The sequence below is a fragment of the Falco rusticolus genome, chromosome 9 (genome assembly GCF_015220075.1).
Source record: "Falco rusticolus isolate bFalRus1 chromosome 9, bFalRus1.pri, whole genome shotgun sequence".
Lineage (NCBI taxonomy): Eukaryota > Metazoa > Chordata > Aves > Falconiformes > Falconidae > Falco > Falco rusticolus.
The window spans coordinates 31,768,653-31,781,340 of NC_051195.1; the positions used below are offsets into that span (position 1 = coordinate 31,768,653).

The 12,688-nt window shown below is 41.2% G+C and overlaps 1 protein-coding gene across 1 annotated transcript in view; it reads left to right on the plus strand.

The window, feature by feature from the left end:
• SORCS3 (sortilin related VPS10 domain containing receptor 3) overlaps positions 1–12,688 on the plus strand; it is a 304,316-nt gene that overhangs the window by 276,201 nt on the left and 15,427 nt on the right. Inside the window, exons 19-20 of the mRNA XM_037400038.1 lie at positions 5,901–6,087; positions 8,967–9,100. Of these exons, the coding sequence (XP_037255935.1) occupies positions 5,901–6,087; positions 8,967–9,100 (321 nt within the window). The remainder of the gene's footprint in view (positions 1–5,900; positions 6,088–8,966; positions 9,101–12,688) is intronic.

A 12,688-nucleotide genomic window follows, 5' to 3' on the forward strand; every position in this document is an offset into this window, starting at 1 on the left:
CACATGGGTCAGAGCAATCCCAAGCATGAATACAGGCTGGGTGGAGAATGGATTGAGAGCAGCCCTGAGGAGAAGGACTTGGGGATTTTGGTGGACAAGAAGCTCAACATGACCCAGCAATGTACACTTGCAGCCCAGAAAACCAACTGTATTCTGGGCTACATCAAAAGAAGCATGGCCAGCAGGCTGAGGGAGGTGATTCTTCCCTGCCACTCCGCTCTCATGAAACCCCACCTGCAGTACTGTGTTCAGCTCTGGGGCCTCCAACTTAAGAAGGACGTGGACTTGTTGAAGCAAGTCCAGAGGAGGGCCACAAAGACGATCAGAGGGCTGGAGCACTTCTATAAAGACAGGCTGAGAGAGTTGGGGTTGTTCAGCCTGGAGAAGAGAAGGCTCCAGAGAGACCTTATAGCAGCCTTCCAGTACCTAAATGGGGCCTACAAGAAAGTTGGAGAGGGACTTACTACAGGGGCATGTAGGGATAGGACAAGGGGTAATGCCTTTAAATTAAAAGAGGGTAGATTTAGATTTGATATTAGGAAGAAATCCTTTACTGTGAGGGTGGTGAGGCACTGGAACAGGCTGCCCAGAGAAGTTGTGGGTGCCCCATCCCTGGAAATGTTCAAGGCCAGGCTGGATGGGGCTCTGAGCAACCTGGTCCAGTAGAAGGTGTCCCTGCCCATGGCAGTGGGGCTGGAAACTAGATGACCTTTAAGATCCCGTCTAACCCAAACCATTCTGTGATTCTATAAATCTGAGCATACTTCCATGGAGAAGTTTTTTTTTTCTCATGATATCTTGTTTGTTATTTTTTTAAACACACACACTTCTATTAATTTGAATTTTTCTGCAGTAACTAAATGTTTCACTGGGACCACACTAATCTGACAGGGCGTCTTTACATACTTCCTCAGAGGTTCATGCATGCTCTGCTTTTATACAAAGGGGACTTCTTGTCTACCTGGCTGATTCTTTTATATTCTGCAGACTTGACATGGTAAGACGATTTGTATAGACATTGTGAGTGGGTGTTCAGAAAAGAACAGACATAATCTAAAAATTAGAAATCTAGTAGTAATTTATTAAGGAACTCAAGCGGAACTGCAGCATACAAAGAATGATAAACAGATGGGGAATAAGGAGGCAGTCAAGGTAGCTGAAGAGTGGAGTCTTTACAAGGCTTTAGAGATTGAAGAGGCAGCTGAATAAATATGTGAGGGTGTTCACTCTATGTCCTTTGCTGAAAAAGAAGGAAAGTTAGAAAAACACTTCATAGAAACATTTTTTTTTCTAAGGCAAGAGGATTTTCAAGAACATGTCTTTGTGGGTGAACAGCTTATTCCACAGAGAGCTCTGTGTTGAGTTTGTTTCTTAAGGAGTAGACATTTTAAGGGGGGGAAACCAAACAACACTGAGATTTGGGGAAAAAGTATTCTAGTCTTTCAGTATGAGCCTGAGACAAATGAATTGTCATCAAAATATTCCTTGTTAGTTGAAAGAAAAGATTTCTTTAGAATTCTTAATTATTACAGACCTTGCTGTCATATAGATTCATTCCTGCCCCCCTCCCTCCACCTTCTTTTGTCAGTCTGTTTCCTGACGGGTTGTTTTGCACCTATGTCTGCACTCATTTTCTGGGCCAAACAGCAGTCTGGTAGTCTGGTAAGTCCTCCTGTGGATACATCTGTGTGGTTCTCCATTCAGCTGCCTTCCTGTTTCAGGCTAACCATGATCAGCAACTTTATGAGTAGCCATCAGTTCCTTTCCACCTTCTAGTACACGCCCTTAATAGACTGGTGTGACTGACCTTTATGCTATCAAATGGTAATGAAGACTTTATCATAGTTAATAAAAAACTAAATTTCTCAGGACTTATAGATTTAGCTTTAGAGGTATCGTTCACAGTGATAATTCAGAATATGTGCATGGTGATGATAATGGGCAAATAGATGCAGAGTGACTTACGATGTTTCTGTGGTTTTAAAAATATGGAGCTGGGCTGTGGTTTGGACTGTGTATACATGCAAGGGAACATAAGGAGATAAGAACCTTATTTTACCTTTTTTAAAATCCAAGTTTGGATTTGAGCACAAAGAAATAATAGAGTTCCAAACTGTCATTGTATGGAGTTGTGTTCTTGACCAGATCTATGAATCTGTTTTTTCACCTGATCTTTTCCATGCATCCCCAGCTCCGCTCTGAAGGGTACATAAACTCTCCTCAGGCTTAAATGGATGTTTATGTGGCAGCTCCAGCTACTGAACTGTTCTGTTCCCTTGTCTTCTGTTTATGCCATCTCACAGCTTCCCTTTTTCAGTAATTACAAGGTGATGGCAAGGCTTTGTAGCAGGGTTGTAATTGCAAGTAAGCTGAGAAAGCAAGCAGTGACTATCCAAAGAACAAGCCTAAGTAAGTATTGGAGCTCTGCACATCTGTTAAAAGATTGCTAAACTGTGTTTATCAAAAGAGATAGCCACATCCGTGTCATATTTTTATGCAAGAAATTTAAGATTTTCATTGGAAGAACCAAAATTCATTGTGTATATACATTGCACTCCCCCCCGTCCCAAGCACATATTGGATGAACTATTGCCCTGCTGAAATCAGTGGAAATTTGGCTCTTAACTTCAGAAGGTCAAAATTTCAACCAGTGATCTGCTTTGTCACTTTGCTAGTGTGGCTTCCAGGCAGGAAAACTTCCCAAGGCTAGCCTTGACAGGGAAATGACTTTGAAGAGCTGTTCCATGACAGTACTCCTGTCCGCCCATTCCACTACCCTTTGCCTGCTCACTCATTTCAGTATGTAGAGCTCCGATCTTTGTGACAGCCCCTAGCTCATTCCCTTTTGGTAGTTTACAGAGCTGAAAGCAATAAAATGCACTTTTTGAATATATATGAAGAGCAATGATTTTTTTTTTTCCATTTGAAGTGCTTCCACTTCATTTCTATTTTAATTTGTATTCATAAACTCCAGAATATTCTGACATCATGTGTGGGGCTGGCACACTTGTTTTAGTATTTTATGTACTGGATACAGAGGTATGGAAAGGAGAAAGAAAACATTAGTGTGGTGAGCAGACATCATACTGAAGACCCAACTTTCATAACTGGGTGGAAAGATCATCTGCTACCATTTAGGCATGACAAATCTGTTCCTGCTTCTCCACTTCAAACCTTATAATTTCAGGTGGAATCATGTTGGAGAAGCAAGGAAGAAACAGAAAAGATAGTTGTTAGGCATGAGAGAGGAGCTGCTGTGATGGGTGCAAGAGATTCCAGCCTGAGGTCACCGATGATGAATCCAGCTCAGCTCAGATTTTTATCCTCTGTTCAGTGTCTTCCGTATGAGATGAACTTGTGGTCATAGTACATTCCCTTGAGGAGCTGTTTTGAAAGGTTTAACAAGCTGTGGGAGCCTTTCTATCAAATAACTGAATATCCCATGAGTGAAATTTTGCCCCTGCTAGAGAAGTTTTTAGTGGGACTTTAAATCTTTTTCTCAAAGGAATGTTATTTGCTACTTAATGTTATAGACAGGTTTTAGTGTCACTACCACTCTAGTCCTCTGTGTTTCCTTTTTGGTTTATACTGTATTTTTAATTTTCTAGTAGGACAGATTGATTAAGTCAATAGAGAAATCTGCCAGTAAGACAGCAGCTGCCATGAGTTTGGAGTCAGTGGGAGGCAAGAACTGTGACCCCTTGCCTTTCATGGATGTTTCTATCTCTGCAAGAGCTTTTGTTGTGCACCTTTGGTCTCAGTTGCTGAGCATTTAAGTTAGAACAGCCTGTGAGCTATGTAATCCTGCTTTTAGGACCTCTTTTTCCATGATTCAGTCAATATTCTGCCTTTATCTTGACTGTCCTGGGATGATATGATCCAAAATGGATCTGTGCTATGTATGAATGTATTAAGACCATATGAAAAATCGCTTACGGATGTGAGGTTCATAGCCAGAATTTAGGCTGTAAGCCATGTGTTTTGCCACACACAGGTAAAATCGAAAACTACTGCTCAGAGGAAAGCTGATGCTGTTAGCTCTGAAACTTTTAGGGACTGTCACAGGTGTGGTTGTCCCAAGCAATCTTTGCTCTTTGTCTGATCTGCACAGTTTTTCTAGGAAGTCATTGTTTTGTGCAATACCTGGCCCAGAGGCTTTAGTGAAATCTGGGAGTTCAGTTGTCTTTTCCAGTGGGCCCAGGGGATGCAGGAGCCTGCAGGATTCGAACAGGCTGTGGAGGGATTGGAGGCACATCAGAACTGGCTGTGAGTTACACAGCTGCTTCCCTCCCTTAGGTCGACATGTACCAGAACCAGACATTAGCTTTGATCCTGACCCTGTGCATTTACAGCCATAATGGGGTTTATGAGATGGCCATGAAATATTTCTGAATGTCCTATCTAAAAAAGCCAAAACAAACACATCCAAAACCCCCAAAACCACACCCAGTTAAATTTAGGAGCATGATTGGGTTGTTGTTTTTTTTGTTGTTGTTGTTGCTTGTTTCTTTTTTGGTTTTTGTTTTGTTATGTTTTGTTGGGGTTTTTTTTCCACTTTAGAATCTCACTCCTACCTTCAATATATCTAGGAATTGGGTTTAGTTTTGGGCTAGGAACATCTCCAAAAGGAACTAGTATCTTCTTCACCCATAGCGAACACAGTGGAGACCTTTCATGAGAGAAAATTACTTAGGGCCAACAGACCTGATATATATGCAGAAAGTTACAGAGATTTAATCTGAGGTGTAGTTTCATTTCAGTTTAGTGAAATCACTGCAGTGGGCTTTAGCTCTGTTTAAATTAGCCTTGTTTTGTGTTACTTTTAGTCAGCTGGGGACAAGTATGAAGTAAGACTCCAAGAAAGTGAAGTAACAGACACGTCTACAGTTCAACTACAGTGGTTTAAAGCATGATTTAAATTAAAACAATCCAACTGCTGCCTCTAGACAATACCAGCAATGCTGGAATCTCTTGTCTGTTTTCCCCTCCTTCGTTTCATAGCCGTCATTGACAGTAATCCTAGAAAGGACTTTCCTCATCATCTACTTCACTCCCCTGTGTATACAGGCCCTATCTCTGTGTTAACTGACATTAGACAAAATCTGTCAGTCCTCAATGCGGGATTCAAAGGGCATGAATTCAGCCATCCTGAAGTTACGTGTTTAGCTGTAAGTAATCATCTAGGCTCCATCATCAGGGTACAGGCATGGATATTTGCAGAAGATGATTCATGTCACCTGTCTCAGTTATCTTTGGAAGGGATGTGTTGGTCTCTTTCTTTCTCTGACTATACAGGAAGCCTGGAAAACTAACTTAGACTAGACTTGCAGCATCTCAGTGACTAGCTTCTGTTTCTTTGGAACGTATTGGAGACCCACTTCAACTACTGTCCTGTTCTGGAGTGTTTCTGATGCTCCCATATGCATGTGGAAATTACTTTCCAGTTAGCATTTAGCCTACCATCAGTGTAGTGCCCCCATCTCACTGCCTCTGATGGAAGTACTTGGACAGTACCCATTCAACAAAAGGCTGTGCAAAGCCTTGGCCACTTCAGTGACACGTAATGCCCAACCGTGCATTGCATTAGATGATTCCTGTATGGTCCGTTGGTATATGCATGTTTGGCACTCTGCCCTCTCCAGATCTATAAACCCAAGATGGGGGAATAACATCTCTTTACAGGTGTATATGTTCAGCTATTCTAAGCACTGCTTGTGTATAATTACCTGGTGTTGATTTGAGTCTGACCACTTTGGTGACTGACAGAAAAAAGGTACGCTTTTTTGGTAAAGTTACAAGTTTGTGTCCATGCTAATGACATGGAACTAAGAAGTGGGATGGAAGGTAATAAAAATCACTCTTATCAGCCCAGTTTCCTAATCCAACCTTCTCTGTTGCAGGGCGATCTCCAAAGGACAAATATTCAGCTTGATTTTGGAGATGGCATTGCAGTATCCTATGCTAATTTCAGCCCTGTTGAAGATGGCATCCGGCACGTGTATAAGAGTGCTGGAATCTTTCAGGTGACAGCATATGCAGAGAACAGCCTGGGCTCTGACACTGCTGTCCTTTTCCTGCATGTGGTCTGTAAGTACTTCCAGCTACTAGATTCCTTGGGTGAAAAAAAAATGACCTCACTGAAGAGCCCTGCAACTTCATGCAAACCCACCTACATATGCAGCTCAGGCTCTTCCAAAGGCTTGGACTTTTAGATATTCTTCTACCTTGTTAAGTAAACTTCACTGCATGAAGAGGAAGAGAAGTTTCTTTTAACGCAAGTATATTTGCAGTCCTCACAGATAACGGATAAAAGTCTGAAAATGTTTCTTGGGCTTTTTGAAAGGGGCAGACACTAAACAGCATATGAAACAAACTCCAAATGTGTGTTTTCAACATGCTTCTAATACCAGTTTTAGATTAATCTACTAAGTTTTGAGTCAGTTACTCAGGATTTGGGAGTTTTACAGTGCTTATTAAATAAAAGCATTATGCTGAGCATACTTCCTGGGATATGAATGTACTGAGGGCTGACGTGCTACTTTTCACATTTCATGTGTTTGACATGCATTCCTGACTTTTCCCTCCTGTTTGGTGAACAAGTGCAATTTCTCTCCACTTGGCACATGAGAGCCCCCAGCTGACTTTCTCAAAGCCACAGGTGAGAGCAGAGGGTGTGGAACACAGGATGAGACCAGGAAGAACGAAGTTCTTTGTCCTGCTTTCAGACTACTAGGTGTCCTGGGCAGAGAATTCCATCTGTGTTCAGATTTACACCATCAGTGTCTGTCTTCCCCCTTAGCCTGTCATAATGTCTTCTAGCCTGTCTGTCTTTTACTTGAGCTTTTTGGCTGGAAGCAAGTCAGAAATTTCCAAAACTCAAGAACTTTTTTCTTCTTTTTAATTTCAAGCTCCGTGTGTGAACGAATAAATGTTCCTTGAAGCTTTTATTGTACTCATAATTCCCTCAAAGTCAATCATGGCTACATTTAACAACCTGTTATTAGAACATTAACTCTTTTTTCCTTCACCTTGGGCCATTAGCTGACAAAAGTGATGGTTACCTGGTAATAACAACCAGCTTTGTATGGATTATCTGATTTTTCTCATAGGAACTTCTTTTTCATGGTGAGAATTTTAGAATAGAATGCTATGAGAGGCAGTTGCGTTGCCTGGTTGTGCTACTCTACCCTCTTCTTCCTCAGCCCCTCAGATCTCTCCTTTGACTTTTATCTCTAGGGAAATATTTTGCAAGCATCTACATTCATGCAAACACTGAAATAGGTGATACCTCAGTACTAGAATTCTAATATATTTGGATGTACTAGTCAATATAGGAGGTTTGATTTTGAAGCTCAACTGTACAGACAAAAATGCCTGCTATATAAATCACCCTTATTATACAGTCTGTCTGGTGCTAGAATGCGGTGCGGGGGAAGAAGCTCCTTGGCCTCAAGCAACAGTAGTTTTCTACCCTGCAGCTTTATGAGTGGTTGGTCAGCTTTTCACCTTTCTGGAATCTGCTGTCAAGCTGCTCATCTCTTCATTTAAAGAAAGTGAAAATATTACTGTTTTTCCTGTTACATGCACTGTCACAAAATATTTGGGGGATCCTGCTATTTTTGGAACTCAGAGTAATTACTATGGGCAGAATTCAGGAGTGACTTGCTGGTAAAGACCCCCTGGGAAAGGGGGAAAAAGAAGAATAGGTTTTAAGGAGCCAAAAGTAAGAATAGTGCCCCATTGTGCCTGGAGCTGTATGTTCCATCAGTGAAAGATCAGTTCTTGCTCTTCAAAATCCTTGTCATCTAAGTAGGTGGAGAAATGATCAATGTCCCCCTATCATGCTTGAAGAGCTGAGAGTTAACACAAAGAGATCATCTTGGTTAAGATCAACAAATTTCCTGCTTCCCAGAATTAGTGCCTTAGGAAAAAAAAAAATCACTTCTTTCTTATTTCATCCTGTCCTTCTCACAGTGACAGTCTATCAGTTTGTTGTGTTTTAAAAGGTACCATTCAGAAGGACTCGGTAATGCTGCCCAATGTGAAACAGTTACCAGCTGAAATTCCATACCCGTAAAACCAAAAACTTAAACAATAAGGAAAGCAATGGAGATGGTAAAAGCTTTAAACAAACTAGCAACCAAAACCTCAGTATTTTTTCTGGAGAGGAACTGGTGGCTTAATTCTGGACTTCACGGACAGGACTCATTCTGGACATTTGCATTTATTTGACACAACTTTGCATTGATACTTTTTCATTTTATAAGTCAGAAAGAAGTTCTTCTGGCAGTTAAATACTTTGATATGCCAATCTATGCATCATTCAAGTAGTTCCTGACTTTTGCTAGTGGTAACTGACTCCCCAAAGACTACTTAATGTGAGGCCAAAGTCAAAAAGATACCAAGGACTTCCAAAATCATGAATCTTTCTTTTGGAGACCTTCTAAAAAACTGGCAGAGTGTAATTAACCACGTCATAAACGCTGAGTATATGATCAGATTTAAGCCATCTTGGCTAAAATTATTTTCCCACAAATCTTAGTAGCTCATTGGATATTTTTTCAAGGAAACACCTTCTTTCTTTCTTGTGTCCTATCCTTCAGGCTTTCAGTAGCAACTTGCCCTATACAGTGCAAAGCCAGTTCATTGTGGTCCCTCAAACTGGGTTAAAAAATTTCTTCTAAACACAGTGTGGACCCTGTCTGAAATTAGCACAGTGGAAAACGTGCATTTCTGGCTCCTCTAGAATTAAGAGTGAGGAAAAAAAATATATGATTTTATGCTTATTAATCTGGTATCTTTTTCTGTTGCTTATTGACTGCTGAAATTCTTTTGTATTGCTATAGCAGAGTCTCACTGCTGGCATAAGATATTTGATTTATTTAAAGGAAAGATCCTTAATGTTCACAGTTGCACAGGAAGGATTTAACTCAAAGCCTCTAATAACGAAGCATCTCTTCACACAGGTCCAGTGGAGCATGTCCATCTGAGTGTCCCCTTTGTCGCCATCAGAAATAAGGATGTCAACATAACTGCAGTAGTTTGGCCCAGCCAGGCAGGCACACTTACCTACTTCTGGTGGTTTGGTAACAGCACAAAGGTACAGCTGCCCTTTGGTTCGTTTTCACTTCCTAAGCTTGTTGCACCAGACTGGGAACTTTCTCAGCCCTAATAAAAACAACTTGGTTTGCTTGTTTTGTGTTTTAGTTTTTTCCTTGTCTGAAAAGGGTTGTCATTATCTGTACTTCAACATTTGTGTGTTTATTTCCTCCTGTCTCCTGTTGTTCTTAGGAGTCATTACTTTTTTACATCTGGCTGTTATCAGCCCAACTGAGCTTTGGAGACCACTGGTTTTACCAGCATTCACTTGCAACTTAACTGAATTATATACCACTATATATGGGATAATACTGGCTTTCAACACAGTGTCTAAAAACTGCTGGTGTTCAAATAACCATGGGGGTTTCCATTATGTACCAGTATGCAGTATATAATGGTGGATTGCAACACAATACTTTAAAGCTGTTGGTGTTCAAAAAACCAGCTGTATCTAGAATTTCAATCTACACTCAATGAATTGTTTGTGTCTGTCCGTAACTCTTGTTCATGGTCTTGGATATATTAGAGATGGAGATGAGACTTCTTTGCAGTGAATTTTCAAATGATTGGCAAAAATTTATTATAAAGAGATTTGTTGTCTATAATTAAAGTGAAACTACAAGTTGCAGTCATGACAAGTCGCAGTCATGCTTTCAAATGGAGAGAGCAGGATTGCTTATTAGCTACAGTTTTTATTATAGACTTTAGGAGTGAGATAGCTGACACACAGGCACTATCTGCCATTATTACAGTTGTGAAATGTGCAGCTGCTAATTTTGCAATGTAGTATCTGCTGCTATTTACAAAAGCAGTTTAAGTCACGTCATTGTCTACATTATTGAGCTGCAATTGAACATGTGCACTGAAATGAGGTCACAGCAGAAAAAAAATGGGATTTTACTTAAATATGGAACTTGAGTTCAAAAATAGCAGGCACACAAGTATTTTCTCTTTGACAAAGCTGCTTGCATTTTAACCTCTTACCCCTGCTACCAACAGTAGCAGGAGAAAAAAAATAATCAGTAAATGCTGTGTCTACTGAGATTTTACATTCAGTTAGGAAGCTCGCTGTAAGAAGTCACCTATTTTTGTGAAAGTGTAATTGAGGCACTGGAAGAGCTGAGGAACAAAAGCCACTTACTATAACTTTGGCAAGTTTCTGTGCACTAGCTGAGCTATGGCAACCACCCACACATTCACATCTAGTCCGTGACTACTACCAGGTAATTCCACATAGTTTGTACTGCAATGAGAGGGATGCAAAATCACATTACAGTTCAGATATTTTTGGCTCAGTGGTCACACATGGACAGCCATTGAAGTACACCTGAGACAATTTAGGTACTGGTAACTTGATCATCTGCTTAAGCCCTCCAGTGTACCCAGGTGTCAGTTTTCCTGCTGTTGTTTTTTGTCCTTAATATAGGGGTTGGTTGTGAATAGGCCTTAAAAAAGATTTTTTGAAATGGAATGTAGTCTAGAAATGGTAGAGCAAAGCAGTGGTGTTTGCTGAAGATTTCCATGTAGCCCTCATTGTGCTTGCGTCTGGGTTGTAAATATCATGTTATCTGTTTTAACTTCTAGTTTAAGTTTCAGACCCATAAGCAAAAGATTACAAGCAGATATGGATGTGTTTGGGATGGATGCTTTGGACATAACTGCAGATAGAGTAGCTGATGCTTATGATACCTTGATGACTGTTGCTGAAATATATTGAGGTATGGATTAGTAAAGATGGTGCCACTTACCTGTGGCCAAATCAAAGACCCAGAGCACCTTTCATTCTTTGCAAAGCATTATCTCTAGCTACCTCATGAAATGTGCTTCAACTTCAACTGACAGAAGTATCACAAAGGATATAGATATAACAGCAGCAGCTACCTTCTTTTTTTTTCAGGACAACAATCTACATCACATTAAAATTTCTTCTGGGATGTTTAATGTACAGGTCAGATCCTTCTCTGTGCCCACTCATGGGCAAACTGTGGTGCCCTAAGTACAAGTGGAAGATGGGGAACACTGATTTGTGTGTGAATTAAAGGATGAGGTTTGTAATACTGTGTATAGTGACTGCTATTATTAGGTGATATATTCTAGTTCCATGCTGAGGGATTGCAGCTTCTTTTTCTGTTCAGTCCGTAGGCATCCCAGGCAGAACCAGATGTGTCACTGTGCAGTCTCACTAAGGTACTCTGTGCTGCTGCACAGGCGAATGTTATCTTAGACTCAAATGACCTGGCTAAGGTTCTGCTGCTGCCTTCCCCACCCTGCTGGAACCATTGCACTGAATTTTTGGTGTGCTAGTTTTTGCAGTATGCCCAAAGGCCAATTTGCTTGGATTAACACAGGTCCAGTTTAATAAATGTGTCCAGCTGTCTAATAGGTTTGAGCAAATGAACCTTAAACTACTTGATTTAATTTACAGTTAGTTTCCAAATCTTGGTGCTTGAATTAAAATTAAGGAGTTGGCTGAATATTAAAACTCCATGATGGAGGTGAAATCATCCATGATAATGGAATGTCCAGCATACACACATACAAAAAGGGAAAGTTGTAATTTTAAAGGCCAGATTGGTTCCCCTTATCTGCCTTTGCACAGAATCACAACCTGTAACCTCTGGGAAGATTGCTAATATCACTGCAGTTTGATAGAGGCCCGTGCTGCTTGTCCAGGATGTGTGTATATCTAAATGCATGTTAGCTAGGCCTCCAGGGCTAGCACAAGCTGGCACCCTTGCTCACTTGGTCTGAGAGTCCCTTTTTTTCATGACTGCTGCCTTTTCAGCTCATGGATGAGGGATTCGAAGGAAGGTGGCATTCTGCGGGGAAGGAAATGTGTTTCCTAGTCTGGCCAATGCCACTGGAAATTTTGATTTAGTTATGAAAATGGCATATACGGCCACTGCTATGAAATGCAGGCAGGTTGGCAGTCTGATGGGATGAAGCATGAGCGCTAAGAAGGTGAATGTTAAGAGATTTTCCTCTGGAAACAAACAGGCAGTGTAGTGAAGGGACAACACCAATGGTATGATGGCTTTATCTGTGTACTTTTGCAATGGAAGCTAGTATCACTATTTTCATTTTAATGGTTTAATGGTCTAAACCAAGAGATTTGTCTGCAGGCCAGCTATCCGATCAATGGCATTTGGAGGGCTAGACTTCTGATTTTCACCAGGTGCCCACCAAAGCTGCTATATCACTCCCCTCCTCAAACAGGCAGGGGAGAGAAAACGTAACGAAAGGCTCAGAGGTCGAGATAAGGACAGGGAGATCGCTCAGCAATCGCTATCACGGGCAAAACAGACTCCACTTGAGGAAAACAGTTTAATTTATTAACAATAAAATCAGAGTAGGATAATAAGAAATAAAACCAAAACTTAAAACGTCTTCCTCCTACTCCTTTCTTCTTCCTGAGCCCAACTTCACTCCCCATGTCTCTGCCCCCTCCCCACAGACTGCAGGGGACGGGGCTGGGGCTGGGTCAGTCCCTCACACGCTCTCCCTGACGCTCCTGCCCCCTCAGGGGGCTCCTCACACTCTGCCCTGCCCCGGTGTGGGTCCCCCATCTGCTCCACCATGGACCTCCATG